The sequence below is a fragment of the Gnatocerus cornutus genome, chromosome 5, assembly GCF_029298725.1.
Source record: "Gnatocerus cornutus isolate USDA-ARS CGAHR chromosome 5, icGnaCorn1.1, whole genome shotgun sequence".
Lineage (NCBI taxonomy): Eukaryota > Metazoa > Arthropoda > Insecta > Coleoptera > Tenebrionidae > Gnatocerus > Gnatocerus cornutus.
The window spans coordinates 9,813,641-9,836,255 of NC_142237.1; the positions used below are offsets into that span (position 1 = coordinate 9,813,641).

General features: G+C 37.5%; 1 protein-coding gene and 2 long non-coding RNA genes across 9 annotated transcripts; 2 read left to right on the forward strand and 1 right to left on the reverse strand.

The window, feature by feature from the left end:
• The first annotated feature begins 868 nt into the window (after nt 1-868).
• Nucleotides 869-19,414, forward strand: Rim (Rab3 interacting molecule). 7 transcript variants are annotated; one of them, XM_088035318.1, is made up of 16 exons: nt 869-1,217; nt 8,741-8,945; nt 9,356-9,636; nt 9,713-9,987; nt 10,595-10,833; nt 12,294-12,507; nt 12,611-12,784; nt 13,136-13,432; nt 13,503-13,924; nt 13,971-14,515; nt 15,148-15,374; nt 15,485-15,655; nt 15,853-16,000; nt 17,378-17,592; nt 18,925-19,064; nt 19,116-19,414. In XM_088035318.1, the coding sequence occupies exons 1-16, from the start codon at nt 1,108-1,110 to the stop codon at nt 19,320-19,322; spliced, it is 3,870 nt and encodes a 1,289-aa protein (XP_087891444.1). In that variant the 5' UTR covers nt 869-1,107; the 3' UTR covers nt 19,323-19,414. The 7 variants fall into 7 exon arrangements, with proteins under 7 accessions (XP_087891444.1, XP_087891445.1, XP_087891448.1 ...); XM_088035319.1 differs by lacking the exon at nt 15,853-16,000 and adding an exon at nt 16,579-16,723; XM_088035320.1 differs by lacking the exon at nt 10,595-10,833 and adding an exon at nt 10,207-10,286 and having other exon boundaries at nt 870-1,217; nt 15,467-15,655.
• LOC148174291 (uncharacterized) lies at nt 4,594-5,670 on the reverse strand. Its single transcript, XR_015770190.1, has 2 exons — nt 5,144-5,670; nt 4,594-5,091 (listed from the first exon to the last, which is right to left on the reverse strand). It is a non-coding gene; the product is annotated as an uncharacterized LOC148174291 (long non-coding RNA).
• On the forward strand, nt 19,306-21,261 carry LOC148174292 (uncharacterized). Its single transcript, XR_015770094.1, has 2 exons — nt 19,306-19,470; nt 19,565-21,261. It is a non-coding gene; the product is annotated as an uncharacterized LOC148174292 (long non-coding RNA).
• The last annotated feature ends 1,354 nt before the right edge of the window (nt 21,262-22,615 follow it).

Here is a 22,615-nt window from a genome sequence, read left to right on the forward strand (position 1 = left end):
ATTGGGATTCTATTCAGATGTTAATTATCGATAGATTTTCTTTAAATTAGATTTGTCTAAAAAAACGACATTGGAAGATTAAATATTTAGCGTGTTTGTCACACTTGAAGCGATAAATAAACCGTTGTTTCATATAGTATTTGTATTTTATTCCTAAAATAAATAAGAATCAATGAGGGCAGAACTTTATAATTATAATAAAAAGATTTTGTGTACAAAGTAGAATTATTCTAACAATTTTGACGTTTTACTGCCAGTCCAAGTTTTTTCAGTTTTCCCAATTTTGTAAAAACTCTCGCAGAAAAATGTCAAATTTATTTGCTTAATAATAATTGGACCATTAAATTCAATTTGTTTCTAAACGGATTAAAAAGTAAGTAAATTAGTAACTTTTTAACTCTAGAAAAATAAAATTATAATAATTAATTTGTAGTCACTTTTAGTTAGATCTAAATGTTCGTACCCACATAAAAGCCGCGAATGCTATAAATAGACATTTTACACGTGTATCTACATTGTTTTATCTACGAATGTTCTCCATTTCTAATTAAAACAAAAAGTTAATAAGAAATCAACTGTCACAAAAAATAAAGTTTGAAAGCCAAATTTGTTCAAAACACGCCTACTTTTAAAAAATCGTAGATAAAAACTAACAGGAATAATCTTGTATTCAGTGGATTGATGCTGAGAAATAAGGATATGTAATCTTGGTGGAGGCGCCGGGCTAGACGTCTAAAATTATCCCAAATTTTTCCAAAAACCCGCTTCACAGAAAGCGCAGGCCCTTCTCCCGTCAACCTAAACAATCCTGCGCATCCTCCCTCATTGGGGCGCTTGTCCCCTGGCCCAAATCAATACCGCAATCTCGTGACGTCACCCGTCCACCGTCCTCCCATTGGCGCACCGTTAACTCATCCTATTATTTATTAAAGGTACATGAATGGGTAATTGCTGTGTGTGATATTTGGCCGGACGACGGCTGATCAAATCGCAAAATCAAATTTGTGAGTGCGGGTGTGAGCGAGTGCATGCTGCTGTTAAGATGAAGAAGCCGCGGCGCGACCGCGACCTAGGATAGTCGGTGCATTATGTCCGGAAAGGGCTAGGATGGAGGAAGGGCCGGATCTGTCTCACCTCACTCCCGAAGAGCGGGCCATCATCGAGTCCGTCATGGTCCGACAGAAGCAGGAGGAGGAACGCGAACAGGAAATCATGAGGTAAAACAGCAAACACGGGGGCACATCTAACATATGGTATGTGGTCGGAATTTAGATCACATGTCTAGGGCTGTGTGCCCCATGCGAGATTTTTTAGTTTCATCTTTTAATTCAAGTTTGGGAAATGTTAGAAATTAGAAATGTGACATGTTTTGAGATCGATAAAAGTAGACAGTAATCTACAACAAGATATATCCGCAAAGACTTTTTTTAGATGACACGAGGTGATTTTTTAAGCAGTTGGGTGACGTTGACGTAGACATTTCTTAAAGGTTTTTGGGACAATTCTAGTTAAAATCACCAAAAAAAATTGCCGGTAAAGTGACAGCTGTCAAAAGATTTTCAAATCAAATCACATACTTGTATTAGTTATTAATGATAAAATGATGCATGAATGCATTAAAAAAATATCATTTTTATTCATTTGTGCATAATTCTTTAGAGGAAGAGATTCTTTTATTACTATAAAATGTATCATGATGATGCAACACTAAATTTACGCTAATTATTGCATTCAAAATCAAATGTCATTCTGTCAGGCTGTAATGTAAACTTCTTGATATTTCTTAAATTAAAATTGTTGCTATGGTTCAAACTGTTGCAACAACAACATTCTCCATCATTTCCGTTCTGATCTTTTGACAACTGACATCTGTGCTAAAAATAGATTCAATAAAATACAGTTCTCTAAACTTATCTGAGCGTACTATAAACTGTAATATTATGATTTATAAACTAGATTATTGTGGTTATTATCCATAATTTTAAATTAAACACAAATTTATTTGCTGTGGGCTAAAATTATTTAAAGGTGGGATGGCGCATCACTGTGAGCCGGCATATTCTATAGTTGTCGGTGGACAAAATAAATACTTTAACCGAATACCATAAATAATAAATAAATTAATGAATAAATACAGGGTGGCCCATCTAAGACTTTCGGGCTCAATATCTTTGTTATTTATGAACGGATTTTTCCAAAATTTAAAATATAATTTCTTGAATAGGTAAGGATGATGTGACATTACCAGCGTCATCCTTGTCTTAAAAATGTTAATTTTACTTGTCTTATTTTAAATTTTAATTAGTTAAAAGTTATGTCATTTTATAAAACAGCAATAATTATACGCGTGTGCCAAAAATCAACCGTCTAGCAAGTCAAGTTGCCGAGAAAAAGACAAAAAAGGACCTCAACATTTCCAAAAGATACTAACTGATAGTCGGCTATGAAACAATTGACTTCTACAGCGAGTTTAGATTTTGGACATCCCTGACTTGTTGATGAATCCGTGACATTCATGACATTTGTGACATTCATTTGAGGTTATGTTTATTTTTGAGCATTATGATGAGGACTATTGATTTAAACATGCACATTCACGATTTTTTATCTCGATCTTTTAGTAACTAATCACAATGCATTGAACCGAGCATCGTTTCTGGACATTTGTGATATTTCTCGTTTGAGGTTATGTTTACTTTTAAGCATGATGATGAATATCATTCATTTAAACTTGCGCAGAACGATTTATCCCGATCTTTTGAAATTGAAAACTAATAACAATGCATCAGACAGCGTTTTGGTGCAAAAATTTCATAGGCACAAGGAAATGTGAGCGAAAAACTTGTTGAAAGTTGGTCGTCACCAGAAAAATGATTGCAGAATGGTTCGTTATGAGGTGCAACTAGTATTTACGACTTCTTTAGCACTGTCACAGGTTTATTGGAAATGGAAATTCAGTGACACGTATGCAGTGAAGCGATTTGACTCATTTATGATTGCATTTGCGTTAAAACAGTAATCTCATTTATGATGAAGACAGAATTAGATGATCACAAGATTTCGTCCTTTTTCAGGAAACTACTTTACTTTGATTAACAAATAATTTGTTACAAGGTATTTTATTGTAAGGTACAAAGTTTTAACAGTGAATAAACTATACCAGTGACAATTATGGCAATGTAACACCATATTTTCTACAATAGTAATGAACGAATGTACAAAAATTTACAAATGTATCAGATATTTACACTGTTACAACATGTGTCTGTACTTTGAACATTTATAACAAGTGCAAATAATGCTGGAATATTGTAAGCGTTTGGTCACTGCCATTTTGCTTGTTGGCGATGCGATGAGATTTGGCTTTTTTTTACTAGCAACTCATTTCTTGAACTTTCTTGTAACGAAATGGACACAAACAATTAGGGGCAGCATAAGTTTTTGGATATGTTCTGTGATGGCGAAGAATGAATTTGAGGCCCCTTGGTCCGAGCAAATCGCTTGTCGCTTTCAACTGGAACAATTGCTTCGATGATACTAGTCATTTTCCTTCGCTGAACACTTACCATATAATGTTGCGGCGACTCTTCATCGAATTCATCAACAAGCAGGGTTTTGCACTTTTAGCAGCTTGGTTACTGTCCGTCAAACATATCCACCCATGTTAGAAGAATCCAAGTGGCATAGTCGTTCATGGTGGTCAACAACACCGTCCAGAACGTTCTGCAATCGTTCTTAATGCTTGCAGCAGGGTACGATAGGGTGTCAATAAGAGTCCTTTACATGTTTGCATCTTTTGGCGGTTCATTGAGAAAAAACAGGTTCAATATTGAAAGTAACAGTCCGTGTTGAAGTATCATTTTCAGTGTGTTGAAAGCAACACTTTTCACTCTTTTTTCACTCGTCCAAGTTATTAATTGGTTGTTTAAAGAATTATCCCATTGAAAGAGTCGACCGACGATACTTTGTTAGAAATATCATGTGTGCAATTTTCATTAGAACGCAATTATAAATGATGTTCATTGTCATTTTGTTTCATTTTTTTCTTGCACTACTTCTTTGACTCGTTATTCTTTCTTAGTGAGAAATTGTCTTGATACCGTGCAAGCACATTTTTCATATGATAATAGAAGGGGTATAGTGGTCCTAGATCGTTAGGTAGTTCGCAAGGTTTGTTGAAGCAACAAATACAACTCGCAACATCATGCACCATATTCAGTTCAAAAACACGAATCTGAAATATCAGATGTAAACAGTGTTCCTACAATTTGCAATAACCTTAGAAAATGTAACTCACTATTATGCGTTTTTGGTGATCCAAAACCGCTTAGTTGTCGGTAAGTACATGTATCTGATTTCCATATTACTTATACGTCTTGGTATCATTAGTTGGTTTCCTATTCAAAGTTTCCTATTCAAATATTAATGGTACTGTACGACCAATTTGGACTTGAAAAAACTTTCATGATAACACCTTTTAGCATGGCGGTCTTGAAAGTGTGCAGAATTGTGCCTACATTTGTCGATTCGACTTTGTTTCTACAAATCATAATTGAAACATACGAATTTATTAGTCGCATAGCCACTAAATACCACAAAACTCCGTTTTGACATGGGTAAGCTTGTCTTTGCCGTTGCTCTTGTAGGTTCTAAGCCACTCAACGATACAGCATTCTTCGTTACTTTTGCATACCAACTATACCGACTGCACCAGCATTTTTCGATAGCAGCACTACGTCCTAGATTTCATACGTATTGTGAACCAATTTTGACTTCTTGACTACGGCAGTTCACATATTGGAGCTTCGAGCTTAATCTACTTTGGATTAATGACATGATTAAACAAAAGAAAAATGTTAAAAGTATCTAGTACCATACATTTTATAAGCGCAGTAAAGAAGTTTACCGAAAAAGGATGAAATCAGTTAATTCTGTCTCCATCATAATTGAAATAACTGTTTTAACGTAAATGCAATCATAAATGAGTCAAATCGCTTCACTGCATACGTGTCACTGAATTTCCATTTCCAATAAACCAGTGACATTTCTAAAGAAGTCGTGAATTCTAGTTGCACCTCATAGCAAACCAATCTGCAATCATTTTTCTGGTGATAACCAACTTTCAACAAGTTTTTTTACTCACATTTCCTTGTGCCTACGCATTTTTTGCACCAAAACGTTGCCTGATGCATTGTGATTAGTTTGCAATTTCAAAAGATCGAGATAAATCGTTCTGCGCAAGTTTAAATCAATGATTTTCATCATCATGCTCAAAAGTAAACATAACCTCAAATGAGAAATATTACAAATGTCAAGAACGTCACTGACGTCAGCGATTATTGACAGACCGAACGCAGGGATGTCCAAAATTGGGCGTGGGAAATTATTTTTTTCATAGCCGACTATGATTTTGCATCTTTTGGAAATGTTGAGGGTCTTTTTTCTCTTTTTCTCAGCAACTTGACTAGCTAGACGGTTGAGTTTTGGCACACTCGGATAATTATTGATGTTTTATAAAATGACATAAATCTTAACTAATTAAAATTTAAAATAAGACAAGTAAAATTAACATTTTTAAGACAAGGATGACGCTGGTAATGTCACATCATCCTTACCTATTCAAGAAATTATATTTTAAATTTTAGAAAAATCCGTTCATAAATGACAAAGATATTGAGCCCGAAAGTCTTAGATGGGCCACCCTGTATAACAAAATTAAAAAATAAAATTATAAAATTTGAAAATAAACATCCTAAATTCGAAACTAAATAACAATGGCAAATAAAAAAAATAATATATGTATAGATTTTCTTTCCAAATATGTGCTATCAAATTAAAAAATTATTAATACTAGTGTTTAACAATTCGTACCTAATAAAAATAATGTATTTGGATCACGCTACAAATTGAATTAGTGAAAAAATATTTCAGTTTTTTAATAAAACGAAAAAGTGAAAAAATTTCGGTGAAGGATAATTTTAATAAAATAGTTTATGTCTTTAATGCGTAAAACGATTCAATTACCCTCAAACTTTTTATTACTTTTAGATAATACTAAATACATTCACAAATGTGTAATATGAAACTAGTTCTATAGAAAACATATTTTCATAGAAAGTTGACAGATAATAAAAAGATAAGCACTTAATTTTTACTGAAAGCTAAGAAATAAATTAATCAACCATTTATCGCGTGAGAACGAATAAATCATAAAACTGTAATTTTTCGGTTTATGAAGTTTATTAAATCTGTTACGCATGATTAAAATTTTATACACAAGAATATATCTTGTAAATATGTAATTTACCCACATCGCCGTTAAAGACAACTTATTATTTTATTAATCAATTTACAGAATAAATACCGGAATGTTTTATTAAAATATTTTGGCATTTTATGACTCTAAATAGAGTTTAAAATGAATTTATTGTAACCAGATTGTAGGGTGTTCTTAACAACATAAACAGTCATTTATGAATGATATTGTCTCATACAGAAAGGAGAAGAAGTGTCAAATACCGCTTTAAATTGTTTGTTTTATGGTTGTCACTTTATCTTTAATTGTGTCTTTACACGAGTTGTGTGTTATGTTATAAAGAACCATCATTGCTCTTTATTGCAGATAGTTTGGCTTCAGGACGCCTAAGAAATGTCTTTCTTAGCAATTGAGTTCTTGTAGAAATTCATTTTTTTTTTCAATATAATCAGTTTATAATCTCAGTTTTCATTTTAAATTATATGCAAATTGTGTTTAAAATTTGAGGAAAAAATGATGTTTTTTAGAATTAGTTTCCAAATTCATGATGTGAAAATTGGAAACTACGTTTATAGAACAAACCTATCAAGAACTTGTGTCAAGAATATTATCTATCCATTAGTTAAGTCTTATTTGGTGAAATAGTCGTTTTTTCGATGTTGATTAACGATTTTTAGTGTCCAAAAACGAAACATTTTGAAAAACCGCAAAGGAAAATTCTAACAAGATCTACCACCAGTTTAATTTAATGTACTCATTTCTGTTACACCCTGTATAGAAGATTTGCTACTAAAAACTGTTCGTAGTTTAGATGTTAAAAAACCTTTGCAAAAACCAATAAATTGATTTCAATCGGGCAGTTTTAATAAAGATGGCATAAATTTGAATTGATTTAAACCAAATTTCTGCAACATGAAGTATAAATAGATAATCACTGATATTGTTCAAAGTGTTTTATCATGAATTACTACCGAAAATATCTAAATTCTAATCGAATAAAAATAAGATTATTCACCTCACTCATAATTCATAAAGCAATGTTTTTTGTTCTTCTTTTGAAAGTTCAAATTCGGTCGTGGCGGCGAGCAATTCATCAAAATATAAACAGGAAAAAAATAAGTTTTAAGAAATGCGGATACAAAAAAAATTATTAAGAAAAATTCACCAGCCGCGACTGCCCACAGGGACATGGATTCTTATGCAGTCTGTTCTTGCCATGCTTTATCAACAAATTAAAAATGATGAAAAATGACGCTCTTTTATTTTGTTTAATGAAACATTTAAAAAACACAGCAAATTAGTTAAATAAATAAGTAAATATTATTGACTTATTCTTCGATATATTAACATCATGTCAAAAAGACAACATGACGATAAAATTATAAATGACAAGAAGTCTGCAACTAACACATTCAGGTGTCACACTTTCTTTTAATAAGAAATTTTGGATTAAAATCCCACAAAGTTCAAGCATTTGTAGTATTTAAATTGCAAGCTTTCTAAGTTGACGAATCACAACAAACTTGCTTGAAATGGAAGAAAAAATGTTGGAGGTCACTTGACAACAAAATATTTACTATTTTTATAGCGGTTTATTAAAAAAATGCACTCTAATAATAATTATTCAACTTAAAAGTGCAGCGTGCGCATTCTGAGATATCTATATGTATTAGAAAGAATACTTTTTAAAGAATTATTTTGAAATAGTTTTTGGAAACTTACTCTGCAATATGTCTGAAATAAAGAGAAAAACTTTGTTATTTTTTAAATTTTAAAGCAGAGGTAAAACCCAAATTCCCGACCAAATCAGGCGCCACTGATTATCTCAAAATTACTTTAGTTACAATTCAGAATAATAGCACATAATTATTACAATTTATTATCATAAAAATTAACGATTTTTTTTTAAATTAAATCCTTAATTTAAGATAAATATGTACAATCATGTTGAAATGGCATGTGAGTTTTTTCCGCCCGCCAAAAAAATGTCAGTTAGCGTCAAATTAATAGCAAGATTAATTTAATTTGAATTATTTATGTAAACTGGCCAAAATCTGCCAAATATTTTGATTTTTTGAACTCGTACCGAAGCAGTTTCACTGAGAATAAAGTAGTACATAATACACAGAAATAAATCAGCCAATTTACTATCTTTGGTTAATAACATTTATTATTATTATTACCACGTTTATCAATAAATTTCGACGATATCATGTTTATCAAAAACATACAAAATATTTGCATGGACTACTTTATGCTCCGCGATTGTTATTTACTAAAGTGGGCAACAACCTTTTGGTAGTGCACGTCGAATGTCATTTGTTTATCAAACTTCAATAAACCGCAGAAGAGCATAAATAAGTAAGCAAATAAATAACAAAGCAATAAAGCTCTAGATTTTTTTGCATCCGCAACCCGGCGCATCCACCATTTTTCAAAAAGTTAGATATTGCCACATGCGCTCATATTCCATTCTTTTCACAGACGAAAAGCTGACGAAGTTCATATCCTTGAGGAGACGATACGCGCCCGCAACGAACAACACAAGAAAGCTGGCATCGAGCTGGACGCCACTTGCCACATCTGCCTCAAGACCAAGTTCGCTGATGGTGTCGGCCACCTGTGTAACTACTGCTCGATCCGGTGCTGTGCCCGATGCGGAGGGAAGGTTACTCTTAGATCGAACAAGGTCAGTTTAGCCTGTTACCGTCTGGACAATGTATTTACACCCATTGACGGAAGACCCGGGCCGGGAACGCGTGGGTAGCCCATTGTGTGGGGGACTTACGTCATGCTTACCGGACGTGACGCGACGTATTGATTCATCCCCACTAAGAAAGAAATTTCGCGCTTTTTCACATGCACATATCAATCGGTTTGGGATTTTTGAATTGTTCAGCGGGAAGAGCAGTGACGCAAAATTAAAAACCTAAACACCTCATTTTACAAAGTTTTATTAATTTATTAATTATTGTCTGTTATCATATAACTGAAATGAACTAAAATTTATGTTTAAAATACGCGCACGAACGTTGCCCGTGGTGCAGATAACAGAATTAATAAAAGATACCACAAGTGAATGCGTCATTATGCTTTTAGGTGGTCTGGGTTTGTATCTTATGTCGGAAAAAACAAGAACTCTTGAGTAAAACAGGCCAATGGATGTTGGGGGGACCTAACGCCGACTCGGATATCGCACCAATTCAGCAAGCACCCTCTGATAAGAGACCTAAGTTGGAGAGGGCACATTCGGCCGCCGAGAAAGAAAACCAACCTTTACAAAGGTCCGGAAGTGTGTTAAGGAGGCAGTATTCCGAGCAAGAACAACGCACCCCATCGTGCGAGCGATACAACCAACAGTACAACGAGGACGATCCTCGGTATAGTCCCTTTTTGTATTTATAGAAACTTGATTGGTGATGTTAATTTGGTACTAAATAATGAGTTTTTGTGCAGATTCTACCAAGGCGAGCTTGAAAGTCTCATGCGAACCCATCCGCATCTGGTACCGCGGCGGTTCCCGGACCCAGAACCCGAACCATTGCCCATGGACATCCCGCAGCGGATGCCATCGACGACAAGTGCCAACAAAAAACACAAACGAAGCGGCTCGACCAAAAAACACCACCAGCACAACCCTCAACCGCAACTGCAACGATCGTTCTCGAGTTCCGAAGAAGATTTGAAATCGACCCCGGAATACGGCAGCGACGACCGGGACAGCGAGAAAGGTAAGAAGTAGGCTCTGTACAAACGAAAACTTGAGGGTCATCGTAAGGTTGTTGCTCCCATGATTTTAGACTCGACAGCTGTTTTCCGATCTTCCTGTAGATGTTTAGTGATTTTATTTAAAATTGTTAGTTAAGGAAGCACTGATGTAAGTTGTGCCGCTGCTGCTACTCGTGTTTGTCTTTGTGTTTTGACAGGATTTCATCTGTTTGCATTTGCAGGCATTGCTGACAGAGATAAAGTCTCAGATAGATTGAGCCGACAAGCGATTCTCGACGAGAAAATCAAAAAATTTTTGGCGGTGAGACATCAGACATCTTCATTCAGAGTTGGTCGATGTTGTTTCTCTGCATGGTCGTGTTCACGCAGCTTGCGCACTTTTCTTCTTGCATCCGACAGTTTTTTATTTTTAAATAGTGAGTCACTGGTCTCGTCGACGCCGATCTGGAGATATCCGAGCCCAAAAATCCGACGAAAAATACTCGCAAACATCATATTTTAATGTAGCGACTATTTTTCACTTCTTTGACAAAACGGCTCTTTTCTGAAGTGCCACCGGTAAATTGTTGAGAGCACGTGGCGATTTTTGAGCAGTACGCAACTGTTTAGGAGGCAACGGTGACTGGCCTCCCCTAAGCCACTATATCGTCGCACCCCAACACAGACCTCTGCAAGACGTAACCGCCGACAATAGATGTTTCACCGAGAGGAGAAAGAAGACGGTGAGATTTGACCAGCACGAGAACTGGGATAGGCAGGGATCACAGGACTCTCACAGGGACTCAGGCATTGACACTTCTTCCACCTTCACCTCCAGCGAGGATTCCACTCGCGGAGATGTGCCCAAGGTGCCTATTCGATTCACAATTGTGTTGTTTGCCTATTAGACACATAGAGTAGACCCTTGGCAGTAGACAAACCCAAACTCTTTCATTTCTTCCAAAAATGGACAACAAAAATGATAACCTTTATTATACCACCGATATTTGTTATCAGGTTATCACTTTTGTACCCATTTTTCTTGGCAAATGTGGAAGAATTAAATAATGCTACGATCACCGACAAAATTCTTAAGCAAACTTGTAAGTACTTGCTACCTGTCTTTCCTTTTTTCTTTGGAGAATCTGCAAAGCATGGTTCAATTTTGATTCTGTAACGAAATTTGTAAATTTCTTGGATCTTCGAAGTTATTTTTCTCTTTCACTATAATCTGCGATGCATGGCTTTGCATTGTTCAATGAAGTTCTGTGTTTTTTTCTGTTGGTAATCTTATTGATCCACAAACATAAAACAGACAGCACCTTTGGCCACAAAAATGGATCCTTTGCCCCCAAAATTAACAAAAAATTATGTAATATCACAATTAATACAGATTTACCGCAATTTTATGCGAATCAAGTTTTAAATAGACAATTTAGAGCTGATTCAAAATCTGCATCATTTAATTTTCTTTTAACACCTCAAACTGTTGGGTTATTTGCAAAGAAAAGCTATAAAACATTATAAAAAATTATCTGTGCCCAATTACAAACTTTTAAAACACAAGGGACCAATTTCAGCAATTTTTATTTAAAGATCAACGTATATTCTTCAGTAAAAAATGGCGATTGTGATTGAAATCGAACTAATTCCGCAAAAGAATTTGTTCATTGGTTCGCATTGTCTTTATCAAAGCAGTTTTTATAGCAAAAAACGCACCTAAACAACCAACTCGATCGTAACTTCATTCATTGTAAAGGTATCCAAAACTGATGTTTATTTCTATGCTAATTAAGTCCGAAACAAAAAGGAATCAATTCATTGAATGTTGATAACAAAAAATTTGTTTATTGGACAGAAATGTCAAAAAATGTGCCCAATTACAAAATTGCTCAACAAAAGAGAATTTTAATTTAGCCGACTTTCAAAATTTGTCTAGTTTTTTTTCGTTTATTCTTAAAAAGATTGTTTTTTTCGTGTGAAATCAAGCGAATTTAAGACATCAGTATTTGTTATTAATTAAAAAAATTAGTCGCATTATTGTACGCATTTAGCACGGATTTCGTGGAACGGTAAAACAATCCAGCGAATTTCCCTTCCTTAAAGTAATATTTTTGAACAAAACGATCCACATAATAAATATCCGAAAGTAGAACAAGTCCTTGTATGCGTGCAGTCCGTCACTTTGTTCTTATAAAAGTTGGAATAGTCCCAAAAACTCTTGGCAGTTTGGCCGTAGTCACATTTCCACTTTCATAATGAAATTTATCGTTGCAGTAGCTATCGAACTTAATTTTCCAGAAACATAACTTTTTTTTTTCTTAATTAGCACCCCTTATCCTGGCAAGTATCCGCCGATGGTAGTCGAATGATCGGTCACATGATTCTGCGGAGAAGTTCCAGGGAAACCACCGGATCCAGCGCCGCCATTTTGGGATTGAAGGTGGTGGGGGGCAGGATCTTGGAGAACGGTCTCAAAGGAGCTGTTATTGAGAAAGTCAAGAAAGGAAGCATCGCCGACATAGAAGGGCAGTTAAGGCCGGGTAGGTCATCTATTTTTGATATGTGGAACCGTAAACCAGTTCTCTGGTTCCGCATAATGTAAATAAATAGACAAGTTGTTGGATTTGGGATGTTTTGGCGTAGGTGACGAGGTAATCGAATGGAACGGCCGTGTTCTCCAGGGTAAAACATATCAAGAGGTGGCCGACATCATTGCGGAGAGCAAACAAGAAGCGAACGTAGAACTGATAGTTTCTCGTAGTATGGGTAGTAGACGAGCCGCCCAAGCGACATGGAGGCAATCAGTAGCTCATAGAGGTACGATCGAGTCTAGAAAATTTAAAATCTGTTCACGTTCAGCTCCAAAGCTGAATTTGAACAGAAGAGTAGTGCCACCGGTTTAGCGTAAGTGGCGTGAGCTTAAGCACCAAACACACCAGAAACCATATTTGACACTATAGCACTTACAAACCACCCAACACGACTTTTCTTCTCTCTATGTGTGAATGTCCTGTACCCTTAGCGTAGTTAACTGTAATGGGAGCAACAACTGTGTGTGTTTACGACTTATGGTGTTGAAATATGGTTTAGTGATCGATGAGGAAGCGATTGAATTTGCGGTTTACTGTGATGGTGCGACGTGTTTACGTTTCATCTCCCCTATCTTAGGTCAGAGTGGCCAGTGGCAACAAGAAGTGGAAGGATACGAACGGCCGCACGTTCTTGTTACATCGCCCGGAAGTCCAGAACGACCGAGACCTAGCCCGGCTTTGGCGCCGAGCGTCGGAGGGAGGATACAGATCAGATTGGGATTCGACCCCACCACTTTGCAGTTGTTGGTCACGATAGTCTGTGCGGCAGGATTAACGCCGAGGTCGCCACATCAACCTAGAAATCCGTACTGTAAGCTCTTCCTGCTACCGGACCGATCAGAGAAATCCAAGCGGCGGACCCGCACCCTCGCAGGTAAACATTATTCCATCGACACTTTTTATACATTCCTCCATTTCTTTTAAATCGGGTTTTATTATATTAGGGACAACCGAACCGATGTGGAACCAAACTTTCGTCTACTCTGGTCTTCGTCGAGCAGACCTTCGTCAACGAGCGCTAGAAATTACAGTGTGGGATTACGTACGCTATGGAGCCAACGATTTTTTAGGCGAAAGCATAGTTGAATTGTGGCCTTTGGATGAACAACCGACTTGGCGTACGTTAGGGCCTCACGAAGAAGTTGCCTTAACGCCAAGCGAACATCTTTCGCCCCCCAGCACCGGTTCTAGATTCTCCGACTCAGATACGCCGTCTGAGTGCGAAATCGACGGGGGCAGAGAACGGCGCGGCGCCGACGGGGCCAGCGTCAGCAGTGTAGGCAGCTCCACGTCACCACCGAACGAAAGAAAATCCAGGAGAGACCAAGAGACGATGCACACCTACGTCACTCAAGGATATCGACGGGTAAGAATTAATAATTTTCAAAGACTTTATAATAATTTCTTTGCAGAGCGCCATGGCGGGCCAGCGGTCGCACTCCGCGGCGCCTTGCGACTCTCCCAGTGCCCACATGTCGCGTTCTCGTTCAAAGTCGCCGCGACGCTCCGCCACCGACCACCGTTCCCTTTCACCGCCCATCGCCATCGCCGACTACCAGCCATCAAACTACGTCGTGCCTCGTTTCCAATCACGTTCGGCGACGGCCACCCCAACTGGCTCGCCGAAGAAACGCCAACTACCCCAAGTGCCCCAAGCGCTGGCACGTGCCCTGCAAGAACGCGTCGCCCAAGATCTCGACCAAGACAGGAGGCACAGGATGCGTTACGTTCACACCTATAGAAGCACGGGGCCGGGATGGGAGAGACGGTGCAGTGGACTGAGTGACAGTGATTTGGCGAACCATACGCGGGTCTCCAGAAGGGGACATTCTCCCGATAGGGATAGAGACCCGTTGGGGTTAGGGGACTTTGACAGCGATATGGAATCAGTCGCGTCAGTGACGAGTAGTGCGTTTTCCACACAATCCGAAAGACCTAGAGGCACCAAAACAATCAGGTGAGACAAAATCCAACTCTTTGATGTTTAAAAATTTTGAATTGTGACACCTTCAAAAGAAACGTATTTTACAGAAGCAATGACCTCATCGACGTTTTTAAAGTCACCCCTTTAAACAAACGTAACGCTTTGAATTATAAACGCCTTAACCGCCATAAAACCATAAATGTTCTTCTCTATTGCACTTCTTTCAAGCCCATAAAAGAAAAACATAATCAGCCAAAGTCGAAACCGCGCTTATTGCCAAACCCGCTTGATTTATTGTTGAACAAGACTCGCCCCGACGCTCTGATTAACCACGCCGACCTCCCAACCTGTCAATCCGTTGAATCTTTAGCAGACACAAACGTTAAAGAAGCTCCGCCGCTTAAATCCCTTATAGAAAAAGTCCACACGGAGATGATAAACGATTGCGAGTATTCAGATCCGTTGGCACAGTGTCAAAATTCCGAATCCGAGGACACGACAGACAAAGAAAAAAGTCCGGAACGACGCCAGAGCGTCGGTTCTATTGAAAAACTGTTCAATTTTGTAAAGATTCCCAAAAACAAAAAGTCCGTGTCGTTTCTTGTCCGGGATGGTGTAGATTTAGATGATGCTAGTGATGATTCTAATGCTTGTATTCCTGCTAGTGCTGATTATGGTGGAGGTAGCGACCGGTATAGCTATACGACAAGTCATCGGACGGTGCCTAGGAACTCGAGAGATAGAAGTCAAGAAATGAGGGATCCCATCGAACCTATCGACCAACGTCACAATCATCACCATCATCATCACCACAACAGGGAGAGTAGTATAAAAAGAGGACAGTTTACTAGGAGTTTGTCCAATACGGAGCCGCCGCCAGACGAAAAAGCAGGTGAGAATGAAAAACTCTTCGGAAGATCAACGCAATTTAGTGGATAGTTTCGTTGTGCAATAATCATGATAACTGATCTTTAAATTCTTTAGATTTTCACGCAATTGCAGATGGTAGTTTGAGCGACACGGCTGTTAGTCAAATGCATGGCCTAGAGGTGCCTCAAAAAGAAATAACGAGGAAAGAAAGTCAAAGAGAACGAGAACGAGCGGATCGTCAAGCAGCGCAATTTGTCGGACTCAGTAAAAAGAGTAATTCGACTAGTCAGTTATCGGCAACAGGTAAGCACGACGATCATTTCGTCAAACCCATCACTTTCTCTACTTACTCTCTTCCGATTTCAGTCGAGACAACTCTCTAATCGGTGTAGTTTAGTTAAACGTTTAGACTAGTTTAAGTGTGTAAATAATCGAACAAAACAATAAGTAACAACGCGTGTAAGCTCTTCCTTTTTTCCTTCCTATCTTTGTTCTTAAAGGTCGCAAGCGGAGGATGGGGTTCGGACGTAGAGGGAAGACTTCTTTTACTGTCCATCGATCGGAAGAGGTTCTTCCTGGAGATGTTAGATTGTCCAAACAAGGTTCCTCAGCTTCCAGTGACGGAGAGGGTTCGGCCGACGGCGACAGGTTCTTTAATTTTTTCTTTTGAAAGTTCCTTCTCCTTTCCTTCCTTAAAGAGCAAACACGTGGATAGGTACATAGAGAGATGAATAGTAACAAATGTAATCTTGGAGTTTTCAGGGATGTTATGTAGTTAACATAGTGTTTCACTTTTACACACTACTTGGTTGCTGAGGACCAACTGTGGACAATTTATGTCGAGCAAATTTTTTGGTATTTGGCTTTTTAGGATTCAATTGGAAAACACTCAATGTAAACTAGCTACTAGAACGTAATGATATAGTGTAGCGTGCATAAGTAGAATAGACTAATTCTAGTCTTTTTTTATTACTTAAAATGTTCTGCTTGTCAAACTTTGTAGTTTTAGATCAGCTATGCTTGCTGTTGGCCCTTGGGGCTAGACGTCGATGTTGTCTCCTGTTGTCTGACGGGTTCTGAAGTTTCTTTAATTTGTGTGTCTTTCTGAAGCGGGGGATAGTTAAAATCGCGCAATGCGTTTTCACTAACCCTAATTTTGAAATGAACCTTCAAGTTACGATTCCGAGCCTGTTGTTATCATGACTGACGCAATTTTGTGGCTGCAGACAGCGGATACAATAGAAAGCGCGTATCCACCAGTAGCAGTATACAGCGCTCCCAGGAAGTCGTCCCTAGTTTCCCTTCGCGCTCAACAGATTGCAGCCAAAGAGCGTCCAGCCTCAACTCCATTTCGAGCTCCGAGGGATCGTCGTAAGTACTCCTATCCCTACCGTCTCCACAACTGCCTCTTCGTCGACCACCCTTGGCTCTTGGCTGCTGTGTTGCATTGAGACGGACTTGGGATTGTCCATCAATCGTTCCCTTTTTCACAGAGCACAGAAAAGGGAATAATTGACGGACAAAAGCACAATGAAGCATGATTAAATGGTACCTTGATATTGTCTCCCATAACACAGCTTTTGCGTAAGATTGATGGTCGTGTTTGCTCCTCCTGGTCTGGTATGTATTTATTGAATCTTCAGCATGCTATAGATCGGTCAGTCACACCTCATACACACCACAACGAAAGGATCTACCTGTTTTTAACTGAAAGCTTGTTCTGCATGCGATGGCACCACCGTCCGACGGCACGGTTTCAACCATTTTCTCAATTATCACTAAAATTCACACACGTAGTCCAGCTAATTGGCCCGGTTTCTTTAACTCTCTCTATGTACATTCTTTGTGTTCTGCTCTTTAAGCTCTGATACCGATTACCGAAACGAAACCATAGAGTTCAAGTTTATGTGTGTATGTTGGGTAGCTTTTTGTATATCGATTCGGAACGTTTTTCTTCCTTCAAACGGCTTCCCACTCATTGCTGAATTTTTCAAAAGTCAGCATCTTAGATTTTCTTCGATGTAGGTGGTCACCTTCTTTGAGACTGGCGGGTGAGAGTGGACAACTCGCGGACTTCATCGACGGCTTGGGACCAGGACAACTCGTTGGACGACAAGTTCTTGGAGCTCCAGCTTTGGGAGACATACAATTATCTCTGTGTTATCAAAAAGGATTCCTCGAGGTCGAAGTGATACGAGCGAGAGGACTGCAATCTAGACCCGGATCCAAAGTATTACCAGGTAAATCCAACATTTGTAAAAACTTAATTAGGGTAAAACTCCCAATAATCGGCACCATTAGCAGATTTCTCAACATCAAAACGCTGTATAAAATTGAATTTTTATTGAACGTCTGTATGATTATTGTCGTTTTCCTTAGAAAAACTTTAATTTGTTGTAAAAATAGTTGTAAACCTCCAGATAATGTTAAAAACTCGTAAATCTTCAAAATTCACAAGACACAGCATTAAGCTAATTATGGGCACCTTTTTCGCCAATAGTCGGCACCGCTCTCGACTAATAGTAGGCACCATTTTAAAACACTCTAGGGAATTATCAAAATTGCAAAAATTGTAAATTGGTATAATAATAGTTATTATTCTAACAAAAATTCTTTATTGTAAAAGTCTTTTTTTCCTATTTTTTTATTTTTGGCTAAGGATAGCACATTTGCTTTCGTTTTTTTTTTCTCTTAATTTCCTTTGTCTTTTTTGACTCTTAGACAATTTTCTATTTCGCTTTCTTTTCGAAATGGATTTTTTTTATATCTGTGGTAGTAACCTTATTTTGGTATGAAATATAAAAACATTACTGAGGAGAAATGGATTTTGAGAGGACGTTTCTTATATTTTTATCATTCTTTTTTTAAGAATTCAAATTACATACAAACAGTGTTGAATAAATGTTAAATGTTAATTTTTATTTGGGAATTTTATCATAAGTAGGCATGCTGGATGTTCAATAATCGGCACTGCCCATTATTAGTTATGCGGTGTGGAAGAACACGTGGGAAAACAAAATAGTTTTTGCAAGTGATTTAGTAAACAAAAGTTAACTGAAAGAAAACTAAAAACTTCAAAACGGAGCGAAAAACATTGTCATCCAATAGTGGGCACTTCTATATCAACAATAGAAAAATGAGTTAGATTTTATCTAATACTGGGCACCAAATACTAACACTACTATTTTATAAATTTAATTAAAAAGTATCTGAATGGAAAGCTAGAACCTAAAGTAACACGTTGTTACAAAAGGCCCAAAAAAAATACGCATTGCAGGTCAAAAAAAAAGAAGAAAAAAGCAAGCAATTTCTTAGCAAACAATTAAAGACAGCTCACTTTTGGAAACGTATGATAACCATCGAGTAAAATATTTTTTTTAGCTAGCGTCATACTTTTTAGAGATGTCTTAAAGTACCAAAGGGCTTCCAAAAAAGTAAAATTACCGTTTAGAATGTTCGTTAGGCTTTTACAATCACTCAGCTCTTATTTTCGGAAAAAACGTATGGCGGGTGCCGAGTATTGAGAGGGTGCCGACTATTAGTAGTTTTACCCTTTGACTGTTTTTTTCCAGCACCTTACGTCAAAGTTTATCTAGTCAACGGCAAAAAATGTATAGCGAAAGCAAAAACGTCGACGGCGCGTCGGACGCTGGATCCGCTCTACCAACAACAACTGGCGTTCAGAGAAAACTTCCAAGGCTGTATTCTTCAGGTCTGTTAATTCTTGTGCACGTTGGATTGAGGTTTGAGACTATTTTTTTAGGTGACCGTCTGGGGTGATTACGGGCGAATCGAAGGCAAGAAGGTGTTCATGGGTGTCGCCCAAATAATGCTCGACGACTTAAACCTCAGCAATATCGTCATCGGATGGTACAAACTATTTGGCACCACATCCCTGGTTAGTGGACCTCCTTCGCTCGGTCTCTCTCGACGCAGCTCCATGGCTAGCTTAGATTCCCTCAAGTTCTAACACATTCCATCGTATCACGCAACACACTGTATTTTCTATTTCTTTCACACACACTTGTCACTCTCTCCTCCATTATGTATCATCATCATGTCACCGATCCTCGTAGTCTACGCATAGCTGCCAACGTTAGTATCCTCCACTTCACTAGGTACGAATGGCCTCTCTTTAGCTCGCTCACTCTGTATAGTAGTTTTGCCTGACGATGTTTTTGGTATTCCGTCGTTGATGAGTTTTCTTTACAGTGAGAGCGATTTCCCATTGCCTGTTCGATCGAGGATACTTGACGGCGACTCGAAGGAGGAAAATCGCCAGAATATTCGCCGAGAGTGCTCGAGATTCCTCTCGGAACATATACATGAGACTATATAATAAATTTTAAAATAATTGAGGCGCATTTTCGGCGAATATTTGTTCTACTTTTCAAAACATAACAACAAATATTGTACTTATCAGAGTATTATTTACCTAATACGGTATGGTGCGAAAATTAGATATGACAGTAGTAGCAAATTTAAAATAGATACATATAGTGTAAATGAAGTGAAAAAAAGATATATAAGTGTAGATATCGCGCACACATATAAATATAGTATCACATAACATCATATCTAAAATATTTGTTATGACGTATGAGGCGGCTCAAAAAACTACCACCGTTTAGCGACTCATGTGTTACACAACGATCCAACCAAATAAACACGACTCGTAGTTTTCTGGGACGTCTCGTTCAAAGAACAAAAATGCTTGATTGGAATTGATAAATTGCTTTTTTACTTGAAACTTAAGTAATGACATGAATTAGGTCGTGTTAATGAACTATGTAAATTATGATAATGACATTGTAGAACTGTATATGAACGTTTAATTGTACCATATAATTTATTCTTGATTGTTGAATTGCATGTGATATACTTGAAATTTTATGTTGGCTGTTCAAATTTCCCGCTTTAACAAAATAATCTCCGTTCTGAAGCACAGATGTCGCCACGTTTCCGTTGTGTGTGTAAAACAAAATAACATCGAAAACTGTAATGTAATCGAATTCTCCGCGATTCTCTCATTTTTGTAAGGTTTGTATGAATTTTTAGAAAAAGAAGAGAGGAGGCGTTTTGCGGGGATTTCGGTCTCTTTCAACTGATAGGGATGTGGGGGCGAAACGTCTCCTTTTTTTAAAGTTTAGAAATGAAACAATCCAAAATAATGCTTCTAAAGCTTTAATCCGCTTAAATCCCAAAATATATCATACGTAACAACAAGAATAAAGTTTTCCAAATTGTATATAAGTTTGAATTTTCGGTTCAATCTAAATTGTAATACACTGCATACAGTTCAGATGGTTGATTTACATTATATAAATATCAATAGTTAGTTTTTCTACGCTGTTCTTTAATAAAATAAGACATCCACTTCATGGATCATGTATAAACAACTCCCAATGATTACCAAGGTCCGTCAACAGTGTACTAAACCTAGTCATACTGTCTATCATTAAGATATTCCCATCTTATCAATTAATAATAACTACTGTATTGTGTAGATATGCGCCTTTATTATATACAAAACTAGTTACTGTTCGCACCAGCCAGCCCCGTCCCTCGGTACTTTTCAAAAGAAAGAACGTGTAAATTGCATCAATTGGACTTAAATACGGTTAGTAAGGTGGCGGGCTGGCTTGTATGTAAATAACGATTTTGTATTATCGACTGTATCGGACCTTGACAGAGAGAAAGACGAGGAGAGGAACAGACAGCTGTCAAAAGAGCGCTTGAGACACTTCGGCTACTGAACTGTATTTTAGTGTACGGTCCATTGACAATTGCGCATATCACTGGAAGTGTCAGAAGCGTCCACTGTATGTCCGTCTTGATATGTTCACTCTTGACTGATGTATCCATTTTATCCAAGCCCATGGGCAAGACAATAAATGAATGATCTATCATTTGCTTTTTCATTTCGCATTCCATTTCGGCGGGTCAATTATGGCGTCCTAGATGGGAGGTTTTTTGTTCAAGAAGATGCCGAACCGGTGAATCAGTGTCGCGTTGTAGGCTTAATTGTAAGGTTGATGTGCCACGAAAATTGGACAAATTTGGGAGTGGTGCTAACTGTGAATTTTAGATAAACCGGGCGACCGACAACAATGTAATGACAAAACCGGTTTTAATTTGTTTAAAGGAAACTTTGAGTTATTTGTTGAATGATAAATGTTATCGCCATGATTTGGGTTATAAAGACCACTTTTAATTAATAACCTTCGGTGAAATTGGGCACAATAAATAGAACGAAACCTTTCCTACAAAACCCAGACGATTTCATTGTACCAAGAAACGAATTCCGCAAAACTAAATTCCTTTAATTGCTCATTTCGATATTTAAACGCAAATAATTAACGTTTATTACAATCTCCGGATTTTACGGTAACATTTTACAGTTGTCAAGACTATTAACCTTTTCACTGCGCAATGTTTTTTGGAAAATTTTGTAACTCTGCGCGGTTTGTTAGCTCCTGCGACAATATACGTTCCGAGCAGTTGATCGGTGATCTGCCTTAGCGCATATTAACGTCTTGAGCACTTGGCCGATTAACTAGTTTTACAAATGTTCATAGAGATTTTAATTTTCCATAACGTCAATATATTAAACAAGGTAACATTGAGATGAGAGCTGATTATTATGGTAATATTACCTGGCCCTTAGTTCGTATCTACTTTTAAACTGCGTGGATAAAAAGATGCATGGAATAGATTTCAAATGAATTTTAGTCGTAGACGGATATATACGCTCTGAGCAGGGAACGGTAAAAAAAATGTATTTAAAAAAATTAAAGCCATTGTGACTATGTATTCCTCTGAGGTAGATAACCATACTTGCGTCTTCAAAAAATTACGTTTTGAGCAGTTGACCACTTGTTAATCAATGCGAATATATCCGCTCGGAGCAGTTTGAGCGAATTATTATTTTGCGGATTTTTCCGGGCCGAGCAGTGTAAAGGTTAAGAAACAATTAAATATTCACTAATTTGTTCATTTTACTTACGTAGAAAAACGGGTTTACTAATTACCTTTGTTTCTAAAGATTTTTTCAAACATTGCGAAAACCCAATCGATCTGGTTTTTATGAGTTTGATAAGAAACGCAGTTTTTCTGGAAATTAATCACAATTCCTCAACGTAAACGAACATTGGGAAATCAACATTTGTGAAGTTGTTCGTCATTGTTGGTACTCCGTGCACTTCGATAAATACAAATTTTTAAACAATTCACCGTATCACATTGCGTCATTTAGCAAGCAAT